Source organism: Polistes canadensis, unplaced genomic scaffold (genome assembly GCF_001313835.1).
Source record: "Polistes canadensis isolate GaletaPanama2010 unplaced genomic scaffold, ASM131383v1 scaffold_327, whole genome shotgun sequence".
NCBI lineage: Eukaryota > Metazoa > Arthropoda > Insecta > Hymenoptera > Vespidae > Polistes > Polistes canadensis.
Window position 1 is genome coordinate 15,167 of NW_014569874.1, and position 23,180 is coordinate 38,346.

A 23,180-nucleotide genomic window follows, 5' to 3' on the forward strand; every position below is an offset into this window, starting at 1 on the left:
TTTACTATCCTCGTTATTTCTTTTTTTAATGCATTTTTATATGCATTTCCATTCTCCTCGTGTTATTTCAATTGATTTTGCCGCCAATAAATCGATACGCGAGATAATCGATACGCGAGATAATCGATTTACAAAATGGCGTCAGTCGCGATATCGAAATTGTTTTACAAAAAGTCGCGGTAAATTTATTTTTACGATGCATAAGTTAAAGAATTTTTCTATATATTCTTTTATATGAACATTTAAAAATAATAAAAAGATATGGTAAAATATTAAGAAATTTCTTTGAAGAATTGACTGTGACTTATATCGCGTGGAAACAAAAAATGACAATAATTATACAGTAATTATACATCCTAGATAACGTGCTATCAGTATTTTCGTGTGATTCAATATAACGTAATGCAGTTCAAGTGCATTTCCTTTCACGTGTACGTTTAAATGGAAATTTCCAGCAGTAGATGACAACATAACCTCTTTGTCAGTGTTTATGTTACAGAATAATATTGAAATAAAAATCACTTGAATTCCATTTATGATAATGCAACAAACGATTTGCAGCTGTTTGATAAGGACTTGATTCGATGAAACTGCACGTGCGATAAGCAAATGTTTCGCTTGTCTCATGAGTTATCTGTATTAGATATTCCTCATCAAGTTTATAAAACATTATTTCCTGTATTCCAAGTACAACGGAAAGGCTTTGTCATAACTAGTATAACATATACGGTGTAAGTCCATGCTACCTTCAGAAGAATGCAAACCGTAGAGATGAACAGTAGCAAGGAGGAATCCTGTCCATTTCGCAACCTTAAAGAATTGTATGATGGGCTAGAAAATTTGGTAATGTGGCCTAAGGTGACACCGATGAAAGAGATCACAGAATATGTTTATCATGGACTGGAGGTACATTCCAAAAGCTTGAGATTAAATAAACTTAAAGTGGATAATGTGCCAAAAACTTTGCTTTGTCACGACATGAAAAATGGTTACCTCCAAGATAGGTAAGATTTTGCTAATGTACTCATAGTTATTCTATAATAATTCTGTATTTTACTTAGGTTCATAAATGGCTCCAATTCAAACGAAGAGTATTTATTTTATCATTGGAGCGTTATAGATACATTTGTTTACTTCAGCCACAATTTTGTAACTATACCACCTTACGGATGGATCAATGCCGCTCATAGTCATGGAGTAAAAGTATTGGGTACAATGATAACGGAGTACACCAACGGAGAAGAAATTTGGAACTTGATCTTGCGCTCTAAAGAAACTGTCAAACGTTTTGCTAATGCGCTTGTTCAAATAGCTAAATTTTATAAATTTGAAGGTTGGCTATTGAACATTGAAAATAAGATTAAACTAGAAGACATCGATAATCTTGTATATTTTGTCAAATATTTAACCGATACCATTCACAAAGAAATTATTCATTCTGAAATAATATGGTATGACAGCGTAACGCATACAGGAGAACTAAAATGGCAGGATGAACTTAACATAAAAAATAAGTAATGTTATTTTTCTTATGATATTTCATGCAAAATTATGACATTTAGAATGAAATAATCGATATTAATTAATACTTTATTGCAGAGACTTCTTTTTAAGTTGCGATGGAATTTTTTTAAATTACAATTGGACCGATCAGAAATTAATAAACAGTTGTACGCTTGCAAAAGATCTCGGCCGTGACATAAAAGACGTTTACGTGGGTCTGGACGTTTGGGGCAGAGGCTGTCCCGGGGGTGGCGGTTTCAATTCTGCCCATGTAAATGATTAACATTATTTTCGATGTAAATAAAAAAAAAGGATGGAAGATGAAGAATGAAAAAATAATATTTTCATACTTTTAGGCACTCGAAAGGATACGCAAACAAAATCTGTCGGTTGCCATTTTTGCTCCAGGCTGGACGCACGAATATTTCGGAGCGAAAACCTTCGATCAATTGGAGGATATGTTTTGGGCTCAACTTTTTCCTTTCTTATACGTTCACATTCCAATCTATGACAACGAAAAGTTTAGTACATCTTTTTGTCGGGGCAGCGGCTCGGCCTACTATCGTCGTGGTATTGTAAATAAAAAGGCCAACTTTATTTTTGCTTATTTTGTTTTGTTGCAAAATACTTTATTTCATATATTTATTACTGTCTAATTATAGACGCAGCTCGAGGAATCCAACAAGAAACCATTCTATAACTTGTCCATGCAAAAAGTGCAAATTTCCGTACCCGTGCCGTTTCTAAAAATTATGGCTTTCACGGAAGAGGTCCAGTCCGTTGAAAAGGACGAAAACTCTACGAAGAAAGAAATTCTTTACGTGTACGAAACGGAGAAAAGTTTCGTTCGGATTTTAGGCAATAACGTCAATTTTCAGCCAAAATCAGCAATCACAAACGCGAATCATTTCAAGTTTTGCAACGAATACTCGTACGAGGGTGGAGGTTGTCTTAAACTGATAACTACAAATCCTCTCAACTATCACAGGTAAATAAAAGTTAACAATAGGATAGTTTAAATTACAAATGAAATGAAATACAATTTACAGATTGTTCCTAGTATACATCGAGTTTGATCGAGATATACAAGGCTCCATTGTCTACAAGGCAGAAGAAACGAGCTCGGAACAAAAATCTACAGTCGAGGAGCCTGTCCTGATATTAGGCAATGATTCGGGCTTGAAATCCATCGCGTCTTACGAGAGCTTCGAGTTAGACGCAGGTTGGAGAAAGTGGTAAATAAGCTCGAGGATAAAAAAACAATAGTAACGCTATTCGATATTTTCTTTTATCCTTTCGTACTTTCTTTTAGCATTTACTTGACCGATCTGAGAACCGTGAACGAGATCGGTGTGAAGTTCTACAGGGAGAATAACTGTTATTTGGGAGAGATCGCGTTGGAAGGGAAACACCGTCGATACGGTGAGTCGATCTTGCTAATCTCGCGTCCTCCTCGCGTTCATTCAACTCTACCTTATTAGCCGCATTACAATGCTGATTCGTTTACACTTGTTTACGGGAACGATAGGTGTGGCGCCTACGCGAAACGAACAACGGTACTCAAGACAAACGGTAAGCGAGCAAAGACAATGCACACGTCCACAGAAAATATATATGTCAAAGTTGAAAGTCTCTTTCGGGATAAGCTTTCGACACCTTGACCTCGCATTTTAACGAGAAAAATTCATTTTATTATTTATGCAAGCAAGCGCACAAGCAAGCAATTAACCATTGCGACAGAAAAGATTTGCGTAATTCGCGAGGAGTCGGTTAAAATGCTGCATCAATTATTTAGCATTTGTCGTTTCACTTGAGATACGCGACTTGTTTCTCGTACGTTAAGCTTCGAGGAAGGAAGCAGAAGCGTTCGTTCGATCGAAAGGGGAACATTAACAACGATTCGTTGAGATTCTAGTGGCAGGCCGACCCGAATTACGCTATTCCCTGTCGCAACAGAGAGAAAGAGAGAAAGAGAGATCCCGTCCTGCGTAATTCGAGAGTTCTCGAGGAGGCGGTCGTGCCTTCATTGATATTCCTGCAGTAATTCGCTCGAGTTTTCGCGCCCCACCCCTTTCCCTCTCTCGAATATCGATTCCCGCTCGCCTATTACCTATTCTTACAAGCTGTTTTATATCCAATTTTGATTCTACGATCCCCCTGGGTGATGTAACGTACGACGGGATGAACGGGAATACTAGATTCTGCGTGACCTAAAAGTAGATAATCAGTAAAATGAAAGAAGATGCCGTTTCACGTTTATAGGATGAGATCAGAATGTTTTCCTGCTTGGCCAAGGCGAGCCGGTTGTGTTGGGTGTTGATACAAGGACGACGGTGTTCACGTGAGAGAAAAAGAGAAGAAAAGTTTAAGTTAGAGTAGTGCGAGGAAACAAACGTTCACTTTAACGAGCCCATTATTGCATTCCACAACTTTTTTTCTTCAATTCGATCCCGAAGATAAGCAAATATTTGATTACTTCTTAATCGTTGTACTCGTACAACGTTTTTTACAGCGTTTTCGGTTAATCGGGTTAGGAGAGTTACATCGGGTTACAACTCCCGCCACAGTCACGTTTTACTTTCGCAAAACGATGACGAGATACGGCGCTCCTAGGAACGTCTCTTACTGGAATGCAAACGTACGCAATCCATTGCGGGGAACGAGGTTCGTTGGTCTTGCACCGGTCAGTTCGTTGGCCTACTCTCTTAACCGTTTCGATCGCAACCGATACGGTTTCTTTCTCTCTCTCTCTCTCTCTTTTTCTCTCTGTACCCCCTCCGGCCCCCCTTCTCACCTGCTTTCGGGAATTTTTCTCTCTTTCTAATTGTAAGATTATTTTTTTTTCTGCTCGATCGTCCTAACGCTTGTTATGTCTACGCAACGAATCGATATCGAAAGTAAATCCGACGGTGAAATTCTGTTGTCGGTGGTTAACGTAACTACTCCTCGACTTTCCGTGACGTTTCTCTTTGCCTTGCGTCCCCTCCCCCTTCCCCTTTCTACTTCTCGTCTGTCAGGTGCGTTAGCACCTTATTAGAAACGTGTATTTCGTTCGTATCTTTCGGCTCTTCTTTCGTGGTCGCAGTGGTTTTCCTAAACGAAATGAGTTTATCGAGTTGGAAAGTTCTGTTAGTATTTAGCGTTCAAATAATACGCCGGGGCTAGATATTCACTGATTTTTTCGCAGCTCGAATTCATATTACGGCTTTGGGACAGTCGGTGATGCACGCCGACGTGAACGTGTTAATACCGTGGGAAAAAAAAAACAAGCAAGCGATAGGTAAGGGGGTAGAGGGGGAGTGTTAGGATTTCAAGGTTGCTTCCGTATTTTCTCAAGTCGTTCCATCAGGTGTAGTAGTAGCAGCAGCAGCATTTATGAAATCCTATTACGAGGACTTTCACCTCGTCCGATCGGATAATTATCCGATAGGACGAAGCATAGGGTTGAGGAGGTGGTTCGTGACAGTGGCACTATGGTACAGTTTTCTGCTCCAATAAAGTCACCTTCTGGCTGGCTGGGTGACTAGAGGAAAAGGCGCGAAGGAACTCGATTTTCCAGTTGGGCGCGAACGCGTGCGCACGCCTAACTGTAATAACACCGAATGGTGGTATATATACACATTACCTATTACTTTATGCCATGTGCACATTTCAATAAATACTTATCCGAGGAAACTCGGATTGCTTAGGTGGTATCTGGGTCGTTGCCGTTTATATGACGAAATAATCGAGTTTCTGGAATATTTCGAATTGAATTTCAAACAAAACCAGCCGAATCGAATTGACAGGTAAATAATAATATCGGAAACTGCACGGAGATTTAGTTCGAGTTTTAGGTCGATAAACTGTTGAGAAGTTTTCCCTTTCCAATTTCTATGGTTTCCTCGCCTCATTAGAAACACCACACCTTCTTATTGGTATTTCCTGTCCGAAAACCGATTTTCTCTGTTCTTCGAATGCAATGCGACAATTTCTTCTTCCAAAATATGGCGAAATATTAAATTGTAGTCCTAATCTAGCGCTAGTTGAACATTTTGTTAATTGCTTGGTCGTTGCTTTGGCAACGTTTTACTCAACGCTTCTTATTATTCTTATTTGCATAATTTCGCAGAGTTACGATCGCGTAGAATAGAAGAAAGGGGTGGGGGGATACGGTAGGAAATGGGAACTGTAAAAGGGGAGAAAAAATGGCTCGGTTATTGCACGAAGAAAGAAGAAAAGGTTAAATTATTATTTCATCTCTGTGGAATGCACTATCCGAGCGCATAAGAAGAACAATTTCTCATCGGAGGAGGAACGACGACGAGTATCTAAAGACTCCGGTCGGGATCGTTTCCCACGTCCGGTTGGTTTCTAACGATCGGCAGGCACTTTCCTTGCGCATGATTGGCAAAAAGTACCGAATCACGGGCTAAACTTTCGCTACCCTTCTGCTTGGAAACGTTTTAGATAAATTGACGGCTGGATAATAATTCGAAATGCGCGCAAGTAGGATTCGCTAGCGTTCAGGATGTTTGACCTCTCTCTCTTTCTCTCTCAGTTGCACTCAAACATTTCTCTCTCTGAGCAAAGTCGGTTTAGAAAGGCGGAGAAACCTCTGGAAGCTCTCTGTTGGAATAGTTAGCTCCATCTCGTCCTCCGATCGGCATTTCGGAAACTCGAGGAGTAGTAATAGTAATAGTAGTAGTAGTAGTATTATTATAGTAGTAGCGGCATCATCATGCTCGTGGAAAAAAAAAGTTATGAGAATAATAAAAGAGCAAACCGCGGCAAACGGGAGATATGCTTACCGAGTTTGTTCTCGGGCAAACAAACTCTGAGACGACGCTAACGTGTTATGGCTTTTATCGCTAGAAGAAAAACTTATTAGACGTGGTTGGGCTAATTGCAGTCAGAAGAGTGTTACCCAGGGCTAACTGCGGAAAGGTATCGCTCGAGCGAGCTTAACCAACCACCTGCTGTTACGCGCGAGAACTCGCCTAACGTTTTCCACTGGCCGAACAACAAAAAACATTGTCTTAACATTTAATCCCAAATTTCTTCTTTCGATTTATTTATTGTTTTCCTATTTAAAAATGCAGTCTCCGATCGGGGGACATCCCCCAGCCCGACCCAATGGATGAGAGAATTCGTGTTACAATGGGAACCCCCAAGCGTGAGGGGGAGGGGCACGGTAACCGCGTGGTTCTTGGTTAACATAAAATCTCGTTGAAGGCGCAGGTTGAAAAGGAGGGAAAGGTGAACGAAGACGGCGTCTTACCGGTGTATGGTGAGCGGGAAAGCGGGATAGAAAAAGGAAGGGAAAAGAGAGAGAGAAAGAGAGAGAAAGGCTGCTGGTACAACATTCGCGATTCCTTCTTTCAACTCTAAACGTTCCAGTCACGGTACGGACGTGAGATCGACTGGTCGACTTTGACGTTCACTCGCTTGCCGACATTACTCTCTCTCGCTTATATTCTATATCATAATTATATTATTAATCTACCCCTATCGTCGGGGTGCGCGCGTGTTATTTCAAGTGTATCTTCAACAGTGTCCTCTGATATCGTTGCATCGAACAAACTCATTATTGTTGATCGTTCACATTTCGGAGCTACCAGATTCAGTTCAGATTGCTGATTGTCTCATCGTTGTCGGTACGTTGACACGAAATGATTGATTTCATTATTAACGCACCCATTAGCAGCAGCACCCATTTCAAATAGATCTAGAATGAAAGTTAGATCGTTTGATCATTTGTGCGATCGACCTTGCCTCTAGTTGCCTTGATTCGTTGCTTGGAAATCGGACGTAAAAAAATTCTATCTATGAGTACGTAAAAAGAAGATCCGACACACTTGTTTCTTACTTAATTTACAGATCGTTGCGAGTCAGCGGACTGTGCCAACCGGATCAGCGACTACACCGTGTCTACTGACCTTTCCCGAACAGCCTAGCTACGTTAGAAGTAATATAATATATAAGAATAAGATCGGAAGTAGTACGAGCAACCGATAGAATCCAATTGCGAATTGCTTCTAATAAAAGGAATAATATGTAAAAGGGAGATCGATAACACCCGAAGGAATTCCCTTCTATTTTGTGGCTCGAAAAATGATCAAGGAGAAAATAAATGACGCAAGTATGGCCTTGGACTCGACCGTCAGGAGTCAGGATTCTAGCGATTCTAACGAATCCAAGGAATTCAGCAATGCCGGTTCCAAGCCGGAAAGTTGCATGGAATCCAAACACTCCAAGGAGATATTGATATCGGATAAACAACAGAAACAACAGCAACATCAGCCTCATGCGAGACAACAAAACGATGCAGTGGTACCGAAATTGCGTAACGCGGAACAACACGGAGACGATGATTCCAATCTTCTCATGTTCACATCTTGCGGTCAATTATTGCTTGGTAAGTTTTTCATACGTGGACAGCTTTTTATCCTTTTAAATACGATCCTTGGGGTGTGTGTATCAAACAGCGGCCACGATCTTCGTGCTGAAAAAGAAAATATTCATTTTCTCAACAACACGCATGAGTTTCGATACGATGCTGCCGATCTTAAATAGACTAGAAAAAAAAAATTCATTAGAAAGACCCCGAACAGACGCGCGTGTTCGTGCGCGGTCTCCTCTGAGCCCTTGCACCCGCTCGCCTATAGAAGAAAATGGCGTAAAAGTGAAAACATTTCACTTAGAAAGTTATAATAATGGTACACGGTTAATGCCATTAGAATCCCTAAGATTCGCAAACCGTGACAACAAAAATTAGAATGTCAAGAGTAGTTTGTCGGCAATTTGTCAGCAATTTATCAGAAATGAAAATCTTATTTCTTGAGATAGTTGAGGAAAAAAATGAACAATCGAAAGAAAGAAAGAAAAGTGTAGTACTGATGTTTCACGTTCCTACAGGTATCGTCTTAGTGGTGTTCGGTGTTCTGGTACTGGTCCATGGCGCTTCGTTAGGAGGATCAGGTGCAGGATTATGGGCAGGAACAGGTGCGTTGGTCGCTGGAGCGTTGGGGGTACTTGCAGCTTTGGCTAGTTCATCCGGAAGAACAAATTCTGGATTTTGTACGGCTCATTTAGCTTCGAGCTTGGTCGCACTGGCGCTTTCCAACATGGCTGCCATCACGGCCCTGACGGCGGTCGTCAGGGACTCTCAAAGGACTCCGGAAACGAGCCTTTTTACGCTTCCCGTAAGGATTCTTGCATTATTCCCACCTTCTATTTTCTTTCTTTCTCTCTGCATCGATTAACGTGCCGAGCCCTTATCGATGACCTCCTTTTCCCCTCCCTCATCCTCCCGTCCTGATTGCAACCTCGCAACTCGCGAGGTTTTTTTTTAACTTCAAGTCGTCGGCTCGGCTCGCAAAGGAGACGCGCGATCGTTGGAGAAAGTTATCAATGCCAAGGCTAAAATGCGGTCATGAAGCACCATTATGGAATTTCAGAGATAGTCTCGCTGGCGTTCAACCCAAAATGGCTACACCGAACAAAATGGCAGAGAGAAAGAGAGATTCCCCGATTGACGTTTTACGAAAATTAATTCATTTCATTTTGTTGAACTTATTAGGGCGAGGAGAACAATATATTGGAAATAGAAGGTGGTGGTTGGGCCGGTCTATTGGCCAGCATCGGTTTGCTGATCGGTAGCGTTGCAGAGTTACTCATCTCAGGCTACACCTGTTTGACCTTAACACCGAAACTCTGTAGCTGTCTGAGATCAAATCCAGCTGACGAGATCGGTTGCGTGGATGGTCGATTAAAGACGCGTAATATGGTCCAACAATGGGTGGTCGCGCAAAATCACGTGCCGAAGAATCAACCGATTTACGTGGTTCAACCGGTGATGCCGGTCCATCCTTTGATACGAGTAAGTTTATTTAATTTTTTCGTATATATATGTACCTTCGAGAATGATGACGCAACGAGAACGTGCTCGAAAAGGTTTTGGGTGTGTAGGTCAGTGGCACGACTAATTGTATGACTAGAAAGTTCGGACGTCGATGGCCGTAAGGCAGAAAAATTCTGATCCCTTCACAAGTTTCCAAGTCTTTATATGTTTGTTTGTGTTTTTTTTTATATTTCAGACACCTTACGGTGTACCACCACCATCCGGTGCACCAGGAAAGTATCCCGGAGGATTTATTTCAGCGACACCGATTGCTATGCCACCAGCACCGTACGGCCCGGTCCCCGTAATTTCTCACATGCCGCCTTACGCTCAACGACCACCATCGCAAATGGTGAATCCTCCTTAATATTTCTAAGTGTATGCATAATACTGTTAGTGTTGCACGAATCGATCACACTTACGTTTCTCCCATAGATTCGATTGAAACATAAACGTCACAATCAATCGGAACAAGGGGACACCGTAGAAAGGAAAGGTCGTAAAGAATCCGAGGTAAAAAACGAATTCAAGAGAATATCATCGATAAGCGAAGATCAGGTTGACCTGGCACAGACCTACACCGGTTTAGACAAGAGAATTTCCGAAGAATTTATCTCCATAGCAATGGATCCAGATAGAAAGTCCAAAGCTTCGAGTCATCATGGCAGCGAAGTTGGTATCGCTAAGAATACGTGAAAACTGATCAACTCGACGCTCGATTAAATTCGTTCTGTCGGGTATACATCGTTGGATAAATCATTTTTCATAGCTTTCTTAGCGCGCATGCGAGAAAGAGAAAGAGACTATAGTAAGAAGTATGAAGAATTCCATCAGCGAGGCACACTTAAGTTCGCTCGCATTTCTTTTCGATACCATCGGCATTATTCTATTCATACACTTTCCAAAGTACATATATAGAAACGCGAATTATTTTCTACACATTAGTTGAACGCACTAGAGGCAAATTTATATATCCATTGATTTAATGCGAAACAATTTCAAGCATTTCAAGTATTACTCCAATTCGATTCTGTCGGTTGTTCGAAACAGATGAGATTTTAGATTAGATTTTTATATCTCAAATCTATAGTTACTTGTACACCTATCTCCTTTTTTTTCTCTTTTTTTTTCTACGATGGGCATGTACTTAATTATTGTGCAGATTCTGTCATGTATATACGTTTACGAACAATAATAATATTAATAATAATGATTATAATTATAGTAATAATGTTGGTATTAATATAATAACGTTGATAATAGTTAATTTACGATGATGTGTGATTAATATAAATTATATATACGAGTACATAAAAGAGATAAATTGTTATATTTATATCTAAACATCATCGATGTAGAAAGTTGTTGTCCGTTAATAAAATTTAATCAAATGCGTAGAAAGTTTAAGGAGTAAAAAAGAACATCGAATTTTATTAATAATGTTCTCGTCGAAGTACCGCACAATTAATTTCCGAACCGATAGCGCGTTTCCGATGATCGATATAAAGTTCCTCGATGATGGACAAATTTCTTTTGTAAATTTCACGCAACTGGTTCAATTCTTCGTCGAGATATTTCTTCTCCTTTTCCAGGATACGCGGTACATGCAATTCCTGTTCCTTTCTTTCCTCCGCAAGTGACCGAAATTTATTCAAATATATTCCAAGTTTAGCATTTTCTTCCTGCAAACGCAACAACTCTTTCTTCAGCCATTGTCCTCTCATGAAAACTCGGTGAACGAGTTTTTCCGTCGGGTCTGACTGTTCTCTCGTCTCGAGGGGTTTCTAAAAATATGAATTAAAGGGGAATCCAATCCGGTTGTGAATGTAATATTAATCTCGTTAGGAATCAAACAATACCGCAACTAATAATTTCGAAAGTTTCTTTTTGTCTTTTCCGTCGGCTATCCAGTCAAAGTCTGGTGAAATTTCATGAAGACGTCTTTTTATTCTCGTTATTCTGCGAGCCGTAGCTTTCGACAATCTTCTAAACTTATCTTTGATATCGTTTAGAGCATGAATCATCACGTCAGTTTCGTCCTGTATCTAACGAACAAACATACATGTAATTATTATCGTTAAATCGTATTCCTAGCATACTCTTTGATCAACTACATCTTCTACGATTTCTCGAAAATATTGCAAATTCTTTTCTAAAATTTCCCGAAGGATTAAACCACCGTCCTGCACGTAAGGCATCACGTTAAAAACAAATTTGGCGGTATTCGTAATATCACCAGCATATACTCGCTCGATAACTTCTCGGATGCCGTTTATGTCCGCCTGCAGGAAATATAGAAATCTGCATTACCGACTGTTCAAAAAAGGTAATCGTTTGTTACCATCGGTTGAAGATTCTCGATTGGTAGATTCAAACTTTTCCTCATAGATGGCGCTCTCTGTACGGAAAAGAAAATGCACACATTCAAATTATTCTTTGTATAAATTGATTTGGGTGGATCAAAATGAAAAGACTACAATTGAATTAAATCGAAAAGTACCCAAGTCGATGAACTAACAGACTGGCAATTTCCAGGACAAATAAAAGATTCGGATCTATCGAATTTATCAATCCCTCTTCTCTTAGACTCCATTGCGTTAAAGTTTTGTAGAAGTAAGTTCGATCACACGATAATTTAGTCTCTGTCTTCTTTGAGTATATCAAGCACAACTTTTTATAATGCCGTTTTATTTCATTTAATTATCTTCCACAAATTCCATTGATAAATTTCTACCTCAGAGATTTTCTTATTGCATATTTCGTACTTAATTTTCTTTAACGTTCCTCTTGAATCAAAGTTCGATATCGAGAAGTATTCTCGAAACATTCGAAACGTTGCACTTATTTTCGACTCACTTTGAAACCCATTATTTATCGATATGAAATTATTCATGAAATTCATTTCGCAGATATTTTCACTCATTAATGGCAAAGCACAAAAAGTATGTAAAAAGAAAAACAATGAATATTTTTGAAGATATTCACAGTTATTTAATATCAATCACCACCACCGTATATAATAATTAAAAACACACATAAATAAATAATTTTAATTTGTATATAGAAATAGTAGAATAAATGTCTTGAATATAGGATATAACAGTCCACACTAAACTTCAGTTTGTCGGCTAACTTCGTGATGTTAATTTTTCGCGTCGCTGTGCGCGCGCATCGTAAAAATTCGGTCTCAGTGTCAGACATTTTTTTTCCCAAACGCGGCGAAAGAAGTATAACTTAAAAAAAAATTAAGATCTCCCTTTTGGATGAAAGATTTCGAAAGTCGTCATTCATGGAATGTTTCGAAATGTGCATGGAAATAGGAGCGTGCCGATTTAGGCGATGAATCAGCGGGCATTCATCGTTACGTCGCCATCGAGGCACGACGTAACCATAAAATACATATATATCCCATATAATAGCTGTTTGATATAATAGGATATAATAGGAGGGTATATATATATATATATATAAAGTGCTAGGTGTAGGCGAGGCGCGTTATTTATGTATGGGAAACGTTTGGTCTACAGATATCGTGGAATCACGAGCTCAGTTGACCCTTTCGCAATGATCGACTACATTTCCTTGATAACGCGATAGTTCTCTTAACACATTCGTGGCCGCCAATTTTGTTTCCGTTTCCAATATCGAGAGTACCAACAAAAATAATCAAATTCATTATGTGTCGCTTAATTTTGCCCTAGATTCTTCGATACTACGTAAAATCGAAAAGAATGCCGAAAAATTCGTACCGAAACTACATCTCACCGGGTTTAATCCTCGTTCAAACATATTTGCGGTTTACAGAATCTGTTGCTACGATTAGAAATTGTTTATCGTTAATAATTGCACTGCGAATGTGATCCAAAGTTCAAAAAAAGTGTGAATTTTCCAAACTAATTTACTTAAGAACTGTTAGAACAAACGGTTTGCATATTTGAATTGAACGTGCACAATATTACCCAAAATCAGCTCTAAGATTGCAAATGAGTCAACTATCTTTTTATTTAAGAAATTTCTTTTACAGGACTACTAGAGAAGAACTTGTTTTGCATGACTGGGATCAAAAATACGCGGGATCAATTTAAAGAGATTGAAGTAGATTGTCCTTTAAGATTTTCCTTTTCTTTTTGATTTATTCGAAGTACTCGCGCGAGTCCCATAGCCAATGGGGCGTCCCGAAGGGCCGGTGGTCGCGTGGCATAGCCCGTTCCGCGCCAAGCACCTGTCTTTCTTTCAGTAGATACTCGAGTAAGGTACCTACTACTCTCTTGTACCAAGTATCCAAAGACGGCTGGCGAAACGTTCAAGAGCAGAAGGCCTGTCAGCTGCGCCGCAAACAGCAGCTGACAACAACGAATGCTCTGCCCCATAAGTTGTTCCCAACTTTTTAATATCTTTTACAAATTCCTATCTCAACCGATAGAACAACAACCTCAGTCTTAAATCCAATCTCTTGATCATTCCCGATCGAATTTCAATCTGAAGTATTCATCGGGATATAATCAAGTAACTTGAGTATACTAAACGGGGACCTAATCGAATATTAGCCGGATCAAATGCGTCTAATCGAACTTGAATGCATTTAATCGATGCCATTTCTAAGTTTTCCCTTAAGACAACACAAAAAATAGGTAGACGGAATGTTTTATGCATTGTGTGGTTTGCGAAATTTCATTCTAATCCCCGTTCTAATCTGTGTCATCTATTTGGACTTGCAAGACCTTAAGAAATAAAAATAAAATGAAAAAGAAAAAAAAATGTAGAAGGGATTGTAAGGGACTAGAAAGGAGCCAGATGACCGAGCCGTGTGCATGTTACAACACAGCTGCACACGTTGGTTATTTGTATCGGTTTGTACCGTCGTCCACCGTCGTAGTTTCAACGAACCATTTCACCGTACCACCTTCGCTCTCCCAGCTTCAGTCCACGTTGAACCGTCGTTGCCGTAACGTCACGTCTGACCGTCTTATTTTTCCCCTTTCTCTTCTTAACCCGGTACTTAGAAATATTTATCGATATATAAACCGCGAATTCTTTAACATTTTACCCAGTGTCAATCAACAATTCCAAATATCGAGCATGATTTCTCGAAGAATGCAAGAACAATAGTGATATCTTTAACTGGATCTATTCGTAAAGGAAACATTAATTATAAAAAAAAGTTCGAAAATGATCCCAACGAGAAAATCAATCGTGATCTTGCTAACAATTGTCACCCTGATCCTACCCATCGATGTAAGTTTCAATTGATTTTTTCTGTTCCCATATAAATTAATCATCCTTAAGTTTTGTATACTTTTCATACTATTGGATTGGCAACTATCATAAGTGATTGTGGATTATAAATAAGAAAGAAAATTCGAAATTTTTGCTTAAAAATATGACTTTATTCAATTATGTATCAGTTCATGAAAATTTCTGAATAAATGTGATTTGTTTCTCACTTAGTTGGCAATCCAATAAATCGTCGACGTTTGCATACGAACCTAAACGCAGGATGATGGTAACACGTTGCGTAAGGCGGAAACGATGATTCTTTTCTCGACAACGTACGATTAAAACAACAACAACAACAACATTAACGTAATCGTACAATTTTCCCTGTTAACCGACACGCAGAGACAAAAGATCTATTATCGGCTAATTGCTTCGATAGTTAATAATAAGGTGTATAATAAAAAAGAATACGAGTGAGTGAGAGAGAAAAATAAACTAAAAAAGACAAAATGTAAATGAAATTGGAGCTATCCCAGTTGGGATACTTCCTTCGAAGTGGCGAAAAGGCAAGATCGTTTGTTCGGATAAGAGGAGTGTGGTTCGCATGAAACGCGCATCCCTCCGTGACGACAATAGGGCCCATAGAATGTGTGAGAGAGTGAGAGAAAGGGAGTGTAGGGTTAAACCCCTTAAGGTCGACCGAGAAAGATCAGGCCTGGTCAAAAGTCTGTGCAATTTCTACTAACGAACCGTGCAACTCGTGGGAGCCGATTCCAGAACTTCTGGTACCTTGGCTATATCTGAGTTTTTCTCTCTGTGTCTCTTTGCATGCACTTTTACATTCACACACAGACACATATACAAGAATGAGAAGTTTGTAAGATAACTGGCCACGGATTCGTTAAACTTTGACTTTTCGTTCAGATCTCTGCGTCATTCTCCTAGTCATTATCATTCGAATCCAATTACGTTTTGTTGTTGTTGTTGCGAAATCCTCTCGAAAAGTAACACTATTTCATTGAATTTTTTTCAAATCAACTTTATTTTTTCACTTGCTCCACAACTTGTCCCAGTTTTGCTATTCGCGTTGGCAGGAGTTTGAACAACAAAAAAAAACATTTAATTAAAAAGGGAACTGCATTTAAAGATGTTTATTAAATACACCGGCAGGTTTTATATATTCAACGATAGAATATTCTAAACATCTCGCTGAGAGAATCACGACGACGAGTAGTTAGTTCTTTATTTTTTGTTTTAAATAAACCACACACGAGTGCTTACTCATTACTTTAGTCGTCGTTTGAAAAGGTAAGAAAGAAAGAAAACAAAAAACAAAAAAATTAAAAATGGAAAGGAAACGTTATAGTTTAGTCGGATCTATTGAAGGATTAGCCACAATTTTCTTCCTTTTTTTTTTCTCTAAAAAAAAAAAAGAAATAAAAAGAAGCACATACAAACACACACACACACACATTAATTACGACGCTGTTTGCAATTACTTTAGGTCCCTGACACGCGGCTGCCCGGGCTCTTGGAAAATCAAATGCAAATGCATTTCTCTCTTTCTCTCATTCTTCCTCTCTGGTAGGAAACGTTTGAAAAGCTTTTTTTCCACCATCTGACCTATATTTTGCGAGATCAACGCGAAGCTACGAAAATTTAGAAATTCTCTTCTTTCTATAATAAAAAAGAGAAGAGAAATTTCTTCACGGTTGAACACCACCATTACGGTCACTTATTTTCCTTTATTCAAATTATTCGATGTTTTGTTTCGAATTTACTTCGAATATAATTTCGATTTCACCGATGCTGAATTTTTTTCTTGCTAAATTTATAGCTTCGCGGATGAACGAATTAACGGTGTAAAAGTAAGAAAGAAAGAAAGAAGAATGGAAGGGGAGAAGGAGGGAAGGGGGTCAGGGGGAGGCAGGGGGGACTGCCTTTAGGTGGATCGATTTGCTATGATTTATGATTTTTTATACCCAAAGAATTTCCCGCCCACTTCCTTTTTAAGCCAAAGGCGTTCGAAAACAATGGGGAAGTTGTTATGCGAATGTTTCGTAGAGATAATTATCCGAAGCAGCTGCCAAGGTATTCCCTTTAACCCTTCGAGCAAACTGAGGGGACCATTTCGATTTTCACTTCGTCGATGTCGATTAGGTTGCTGAACATGAAATATCTGATGATTTTTAAGTGAATTTATAAAACTACCTATTGTTTTTTTTCTCAAAATCTGTTTTTTAATGCACAAATGCTAGTCTTAAATAAATTCTGATCATTAAAGTTAACAAACTCTGTGTGATATATGGAATTTTTCAGTTTTTCAGTTTTTATTTTTATTTTATTTAGCCTGTAAAAATTGTTCTAAATGTTTATAAAATTTAGAAATTTTAATATTAGTTAAAAATTAATTAAAATTAAGAATCGTTTTCTGAAATTATTAATAATTATAATTTTCATTTTGTTAGCAAGTTCCCTTGTTGGTACAATAGGATTCGTTTTTCTGCCAATGCTTTGGGAGCATCATTTTTCACAATCGTTTTCGGTCTTCCACGTGGTTCATTTTAAAGGGAAAATTTACCAAATCGAAATTTTTCAAACCAACGCTACCCCTTTCGATCGTTAACAGTATTCATCCCAAATGCCTGATTTATATTGCGTGCATTTTTTTCTGCACCATTATTACAAACCTAATACTCATACACAAAATTACACGAATATCGGGTTGAATTCATATCTTTACGAAATTGAAAAAGAATCAGTAACAAAATTGAACACTTAAGAAATTTTTTTATGTTGAAATGTGTGACTCTATCAATGAACAGTACAACTATAAATGAATTTATGCCAAAAACAAATGAATAACGACATATTTCATAAGCTAATAACCTAACCTAATAGTAAAATGGTGTACACGTATAATAGTCACGATCTTTCCAATTAGAAAAAGAAAAAAATGTTGGTCCCTTATCGTGTTAATCGTGGAAGGGATCAAAGTAACCCCTTTAACGCATGCACCGGGCCCTTTCTTGCACGCGTCGATGAATAAAACGAACGGATAGGGGAAAAACACACTCGACTTTTCGATGGTCAAACGTTTATTCGAAAAAAAAAAAAAAAGACACTACAGGGAAGGGAAAAGGAAATAAAATACGCGAAGAAGGAGGGGAGAATATATGTGATGACAATTACAGCTTCCGGTTTGTATCCGCCCTGCCGGAAGTTCCTATTCATACTCGTCACTGCGAGTGCGTTGTGTTACTTCCGTTATCGTCGATACGAAAATTTGCAATCAAACTACACTCGAATTCCTTTAATATGATTTTCATTTTTTTCCAATACGAAATAATTATTACAGAAATCTTAATCATATATAATTGAAATATATTTTGTATTATTAATATATTTAATTATATGAATATTTAGTATATTATTAGGATGAATCAAATATTTATTAATATTTCCAAAATAAATGTTACAAAAACAATTCATTATGCAGTTTGTAATACAATAAACAAATGAACTTTTGATTCACCACCTAATGGTATATATTTAATATTTAAATATTAATATAATATATTTATAAAATATATATTAGTATTATTATGCCGGTATTTGTGGGTCAGTTCGATAACTCGTTAAAATATTTCGTTGAAGTTTATCATTCTTTCTGAAATCGATCGATACGACCTGACACGTATTCTCATCTTTCAGGATACACCTTTCGTTTTTTTTTATCTCTCGTTTAAAAGAAATAAGAAATTAATAACGACACGTGCCGAAAACCGGCTACCAACACCTGCCACCTACCTACCTCCCAACTCCACGATACGGCGCGTATTTCCATTTCGTTTATTCATTTCAAAATTAAAAATACATCCTCTGATAAGAATAAATCCAAAATATTCACAAATAATCAATGTTTTTGAAGATATTCCATATCGCTTATAAATTTGATGAATCTGTTTGAAATTAGATACAATTATAGGTTATATTGTTTAGAACAATCCTTAAAAATACCAAATTTTTAAGTTCATTACTTTCTTATATATATTAAATCAATAAATATAAATATAAGTAACTGAAAACAAAAAAATAACAGTCCTTAACTTAAACTTCATTTCGTTGACTAACTTCACGCTGTTAATTTGTTCATGCCATAAAAAAAAAAGGTTGCAGTGTTTGACGTATTTATTTCGATAATTCTTATGAAAAAAAAGAGAAAGAGACAAAAAATCCGCGAGAAAACGTGCTGGTAGCTTGAATAAATGAAAAAGGAGCCACCATTTCTGTTCTTGCCTTTGGTTATTTATACCATTTTCCTTATATTTACGGAAACGAAGAGAAATAAAGAAAGAAAGGCAGGCAGACAAGCAGGCAAGCAGGCGCAAGGTGTTTGCCTCGAAGTCAGGTGCTTTTTATTCCTGGACACCTGTTCTTCAACGGTCCAATTTGAATACTAAATTTAGTCTTATGGAAAGGCTGATCGTATCACCCTTTTACGATCAACATCAAGAAAAAAAAAAAAGCAACAATTTGTCTAACTTTGCGCGAACCTTTTTTTCCCCTTCGATCCTGTCCACTCTGAAGGAGGGGAAATGGGGGAAGGGGTGAGGGAGAGGGAGGTGAAGGAAAGTAAATTAACCGTAAGAAAAAAGGTGGTATTAACCGTCTGTTCTATTTGATTCCAGGTGACCGAGGGTAGGCCTCGCATAAGGCATCATAAAGGGGGTACGCATTGCAGCAGATGTGGTCCAGGTTGGGGTGCAACTAGTAGATGCATTCGTGGTCGTGACACTGAGTGCACCAAGTGTTTGTCTGGCACTTATAGTCCTCATCACAGTACCCAACCCTGTTGGATATGTTCGAGGTGTGGTCCAGGATTGTACGAAGCTCATTCGTGCACTTCGAAAACCGACACGGTTTGCGATTCCTGTCATCGTGCGGCACCGGACAATCCGGATTATCATCGGAAATGTAAAAATCGTGGAAACTTTTTCTTGGCGCCCGAAGACGCCGAGAACACTGCTGAGGAAACTGTATTGATCAATCAACCAGATCGAATGTTTCATATGAAGGATAGACAAGAAATTATTGAAAAAGATATCGAAGCTGCTGGGTTTCATTTGCTGTTGGAGGAAGAATCCACTGATCGTAACGATTTCGATTACGAATCCAAATCACAAATCATGCAAAGGCTTTGAATTATTCGTTAGGCTGAATCAAAAGTTCGTGTACGGGTTTATCTTTTTTTTTCTTTTTATTAAATTCACATTTCTCAAATATATTTTACAAAAAAACAATTACACATTACATGCAATTTATAACACGATAAAATCGCCACGAAATTTTGGTTCACTCTAATGAAAAGGGGGAAAAAAAAAACAAAAGAAAAAACAATCGTTGTTTTTACTAGTCAACTCAATATGCCAACGTATATATGTACATATGCATGTGACGATGATTACGTCCAAAGTTCTTCCGCTCGTTCTGCCGAAATTAAATTCGAAAACGTGTGAATGATTTTTTTTCTTTTTTTTTTTCTGCACGAATGTCCATTCAACACAGGGCAGCAGCAGCAGCACGCTTTGTGTATACAGCTATTTTTATTTGATTTATTTTATAATACTTTGAATAGGTGTACAATGGTACTAGCGAATTATTGTATAAGAAAATGATGAAATGCTTTCCAAGTTTTTTCTTCGATACTAATGCATCATCTTACTTTCATCTCGTTTTTTATTTTTTCCTTTATTTATACTTTTTTTTTTGCTCTTCTTTAATTAGGACGCTTGCAACGGTCTCTTTTGTTTTATATACACGACTTGTATATACCTACATATTGCATATTTCTTATTTTTAATGAATAATTTGTGTGTTTTTATATATATTAGGGTGTTCCTTATTTACATCATTTTGGAATTTGTTGTTTCCCACCCCTAAAATATCTTCTAAATACATAAACAAAAATTACTGTAAATTTGGAGCTCTTAATTTTAATATTAACATGAAATTAGGTACAGTTGTAGGTTATATTAGTTAGAACCATCCTTAAAAATGAAAAATTTTTAAGTTCATTACTTCCTTATATATATTAAGTCAATAAATAAGTGGAAAAAATAAAAAAAACAATAAATAAATGTCTTGAATATAGATAACAGTTCACCTAAACTTCAGTTCGTTGACTAACTTCATGGTGTTAATTTTTTCGTGTCGCTGTGCGCGCGCATCATAAAAATTCACTCGTCATTTTTTCCCAAACGCGTAAAAAGAAGTATAACTTATAGTATAACCTACAACTGTATCAAATTACAAACAGATTCATCAATTGTTACAAGAATTATGCATAAAAATTGCACGTATTTTTCATTTAAAACTTTGACGACTCTGGGGGAGCTTGTTAATATTAAAATTAAGATCACAAAATTGACAGAAATGTTTGTTTATGTATTTAGAAGATGTTTAGGAGTCAGGAAAACTAAAATTTCCAAATGATGTAAATAAGGACCCCACCCTAATGTACATATACATATATATATTAATTTTCGCTCAAAATTTTTGGTTTTAAATGCATAAAATATTATGAAAAATTAACTATTTTCTGTTGTTTTTAACTTTTTCGAATTAGATTTCATCATCGCGTTGCAACGAAAAGAAACATCAGTATGTCGTTGATTTGTCGCTTACAATCCGTTTATTTTGTTTGTTTGTTTGTTAAATAAACAAAACACCCCATTATGGAGAAGACGAACGATTCTAATGGGTGTCAATATCGTTGTTGTTGCTGATTTACAATGTATATCATGGTTATTACAATATGAAATATATATAACGTGAAAATACACGATATTCTTAAGAAAAAACTGAAGAAAACTTAAACGCAATTAAAAAGAAAAATGTTTCTTAAGTTTAGCGTTTATGCACATATAATAACAAGAGTTAACCTAATCGCAAATGGTAGAGTATCATTGTTTCGAGACAAAAAAAAGCAAAAAAATCAGATGCACTAGAATCGTAATTAATATATCTCTATTTTTTATCTATTTCACGTTCTTATTCCTAATCGTTCATACATATACATACGATATATTGTTGCAAATTTAATCGAATATATATGTATATATTTTTTTTTAATTCTTATTAAATAATAATACTTTTTTTTGTCCTCGTCGATAGGAAAACGCGTATGGGAATTATAATCTCTAAAGTCTTTCACACATCGAATACGCCTAATTATCTAATTATGTGTATTATTATTGTTATATATTTTTCATTTCTTAAAACGTATTTCAATTCTAATCGCGTATCATACTAATATAACTTATTATATTATAAATAGAGATCTCTGATTCGTGAGATATATATATATATATTTAAATAAACATTTTATCCAACAATTATAACACGTTAGATAAAATAAAAAGAAACGATCCAATTGTTACGAAAAAGTGTAAAAAAAAAGAAGGAACAATAAATGGACGTTCTCGCCAACTTCGAAAATCTTAATTGGATAAAGTTACGTGAAAAAATTCGTTGTTCCTATTTACGAAGTATGCACTCAAAAAAAGAAAGAAAAATAATGCCAAAACGAATCTCATCGTATACATACACACACAATTACACGCGTGTAATTATTTAATAAATTATTTTTTTTTGGCTTGCACGGAAGCGTTTGTAAAAAAAAATAAAATAAAAAACATTCGTCAGCCGTCTAGCCAAAAGTCATTGGTGCTTTGCATGAGCGTATTAATGGGTATTTTAAAATACCCCTAATTTTTAATTTATACACGATAAGTTTGTAAATGTAAGTGTAAATGTAAACGTACGATATTCTAATGTTAATAATAATAATAATAATAATAATAACACACCAGAAGGATTTATCTCTTTTAGTCGCGTTTTACGACAAGCTGGGATTACTGCGGTCTTATTATTTTTCCCCAGACCCGCAGGAAAATAATAAATAATAATTAAATGAACAATAAAACAAACATAAGCATTTCAATTATGCTCGTTGTTTTGCTCTCGTCGAAACACGAACGCAAGTTACCAATTATCTTGATTCTTATAGTATCGAGTTCTTCTAACTATACATGTACATTAGGGTGGTCCTTATTTACATCGTTTTGGAATTTTGTTGTTCTTCACCCTTTAAATATCTTCTAAATGCATAAACAAACATTACTGTAAATTTGGAGCTCTTAATTTTAATATTAACACACTCCTGAGTGTTGCCAAAGTTTTAAATGGAAAATACATGCAATTGTTTTCCATAACGTTTATAAAAATCATAACTCTGGTAAAGATTGATGAATCTGTTTGAAGTTAGGTACAGTTGTAGACTTAGGTATTTAGAACAATCCTTGAAAATTAAACATTTTTAAGTTCATTACTTCCTTATATACATTAAATCAATAAATATAAATATAAGTAACTGAAAAAAATAAATAAATGTCTTAAATATAGATAACAGTCTACCCTAAACTTCATTTCGTTGCCTAACTTCATGGTGTTTATTTTTTCGTGTCGCTGTGCGCGCGCATCGTACAAATTCACTCTCGTCATCTTTTCCCAAACG

The 23,180-nt window shown here is 36.9% G+C and overlaps 4 protein-coding genes across 11 annotated transcripts; 3 read left to right on the plus strand and 1 right to left on the minus strand.

Moving 5' to 3' along the window:
• Window positions 1–267: 267 nt before the first annotated feature.
• LOC106791640 (cytosolic endo-beta-N-acetylglucosaminidase) lies at window positions 268–7,530 on the plus strand. 7 transcript variants are annotated; one of them, XM_014757439.1, is made up of 11 exons: window positions 269–480; window positions 562–1,004; window positions 1,062–1,514; window positions 1,600–1,774; window positions 1,860–2,078; window positions 2,166–2,491; window positions 2,553–2,738; window positions 2,816–2,925; window positions 3,032–3,075; window positions 7,037–7,139; window positions 7,363–7,530. In XM_014757439.1, the coding sequence occupies exons 2-11, from the start codon at window positions 757–759 to the stop codon at window positions 7,437–7,439; spliced, it is 1,941 nt and encodes a 646-aa protein (XP_014612925.1). In that variant the 5' UTR covers window positions 269–480; window positions 562–756; the 3' UTR covers window positions 7,440–7,530. The 7 variants fall into 7 exon arrangements, with proteins under 7 accessions (XP_014612926.1, XP_014612927.1, XP_014612925.1 ...); XM_014757438.1 differs by having other exon boundaries at window positions 269–1,004; XM_014757440.1 differs by lacking the exon at window positions 7,363–7,530 and having other exon boundaries at window positions 268–1,004; window positions 6,718–7,127.
• Window positions 7,531–7,586: 56 nt separating this feature from the next.
• LOC106791641 lies at window positions 7,587–10,560 on the plus strand. Its single transcript, XM_014757445.1, has 5 exons — window positions 7,587–7,900; window positions 8,401–8,687; window positions 9,065–9,364; window positions 9,582–9,737; window positions 9,821–10,560. The coding sequence occupies exons 1-5, from the start codon at window positions 7,597–7,599 to the stop codon at window positions 10,079–10,081; spliced, it is 1,308 nt and encodes a 435-aa protein (XP_014612931.1). The 5' UTR covers window positions 7,587–7,596; the 3' UTR covers window positions 10,082–10,560.
• An 84-nt stretch (window positions 10,561–10,644) lies between these two features.
• Window positions 10,645–12,420, minus strand: LOC106791642. Its single transcript, XM_014757446.1, has 5 exons — window positions 11,886–12,420; window positions 11,727–11,783; window positions 11,485–11,667; window positions 11,245–11,430; window positions 10,645–11,169 (listed from the first exon to the last, which is right to left on the minus strand). Exons 1-5 carry the CDS (start codon window positions 11,976–11,978, stop codon window positions 10,819–10,821), a joined length of 870 nt encoding a protein of 289 aa, XP_014612932.1. The 5' UTR covers window positions 11,979–12,420; the 3' UTR covers window positions 10,645–10,818.
• A 151-nt stretch (window positions 12,421–12,571) lies between these two features.
• LOC106791644 (tumor necrosis factor receptor superfamily member 4-like) lies at window positions 12,572–22,089 on the plus strand. Of its 2 annotated transcripts, none has more exons than XM_014757448.1 (2): window positions 12,572–12,660; window positions 19,294–22,089. In XM_014757448.1, exons 1-2 carry the CDS (start codon window positions 12,649–12,651, stop codon window positions 19,804–19,806), a joined length of 525 nt encoding a protein of 174 aa, XP_014612934.1. In that variant the 5' UTR covers window positions 12,572–12,648; the 3' UTR covers window positions 19,807–22,089. The 2 variants fall into 2 exon arrangements, with proteins under 2 accessions (XP_014612934.1, XP_014612933.1); XM_014757447.1 differs by lacking the exon at window positions 12,572–12,660 and adding an exon at window positions 14,275–14,620.
• Window positions 22,090–23,180: the final 1,091 nt, after the last annotated feature.

What these genes read in the sequence shown, in the direction of transcription:
- LOC106791640 (XM_014757438.1), top strand. Translation starts at nt 757, where the DNA reads ATGCAAACCGTAGAGATGAACAGTAGCAAGGAGGAATCCTGTCCATTT. An exon ending in CCTACTATCGTCGTGGTATT is followed by an intron (nt 2,079 to 2,165) that starts GTAAATAAAAAG and finishes GTCTAATTATAG; the next exon opens with ACGCAGCTCGAGGAATCCAA. An exon ending in AGGGAAACACCGTCGATACG is followed by an intron (nt 2,926 to 3,031) that starts GTGAGTCGATCT and finishes CGGGAACGATAG; the next exon opens with GTGTGGCGCCTACGCGAAAC.
- LOC106791641 (XM_014757445.1), top strand. Translation starts at nt 7,597, where the DNA reads ATGATCAAGGAGAAAATAAATGACGCAAGTATGGCCTTGGACTCGACC. An exon ending in TTGCGGTCAATTATTGCTTG is followed by an intron (nt 7,901 to 8,400) that starts GTAAGTTTTTCA and finishes ACGTTCCTACAG; the next exon opens with GTATCGTCTTAGTGGTGTTC. An exon ending in CGGTCCATCCTTTGATACGA is followed by an intron (nt 9,365 to 9,581) that starts GTAAGTTTATTT and finishes TTTATATTTCAG; the next exon opens with ACACCTTACGGTGTACCACC.
- LOC106791642 (XM_014757446.1), bottom strand. Translation starts at nt 11,978, where the DNA reads ATGGAGTCTAAGAGAAGAGGGATTGATAAATTCGATAGATCCGAATCT. An exon ending in CTGTTAGTTCATCGACTTGG is followed by an intron (nt 11,784 to 11,885) that starts GTACTTTTCGAT and finishes TTTTCCGTACAG; the next exon opens with AGAGCGCCATCTATGAGGAA. An exon ending in AAGATGTAGTTGATCAAAGA is followed by an intron (nt 11,431 to 11,484) that starts GTATGCTAGGAA and finishes TTTGTTCGTTAG; the next exon opens with ATACAGGACGAAACTGACGT.
- LOC106791644 (XM_014757447.1), top strand. Translation starts at nt 14,555, where the DNA reads ATGATCCCAACGAGAAAATCAATCGTGATCTTGCTAACAATTGTCACC. An exon ending in CCCTGATCCTACCCATCGAT is followed by an intron (nt 14,621 to 19,293) that starts GTAAGTTTCAAT and finishes ATTTGATTCCAG; the next exon opens with GTGACCGAGGGTAGGCCTCG.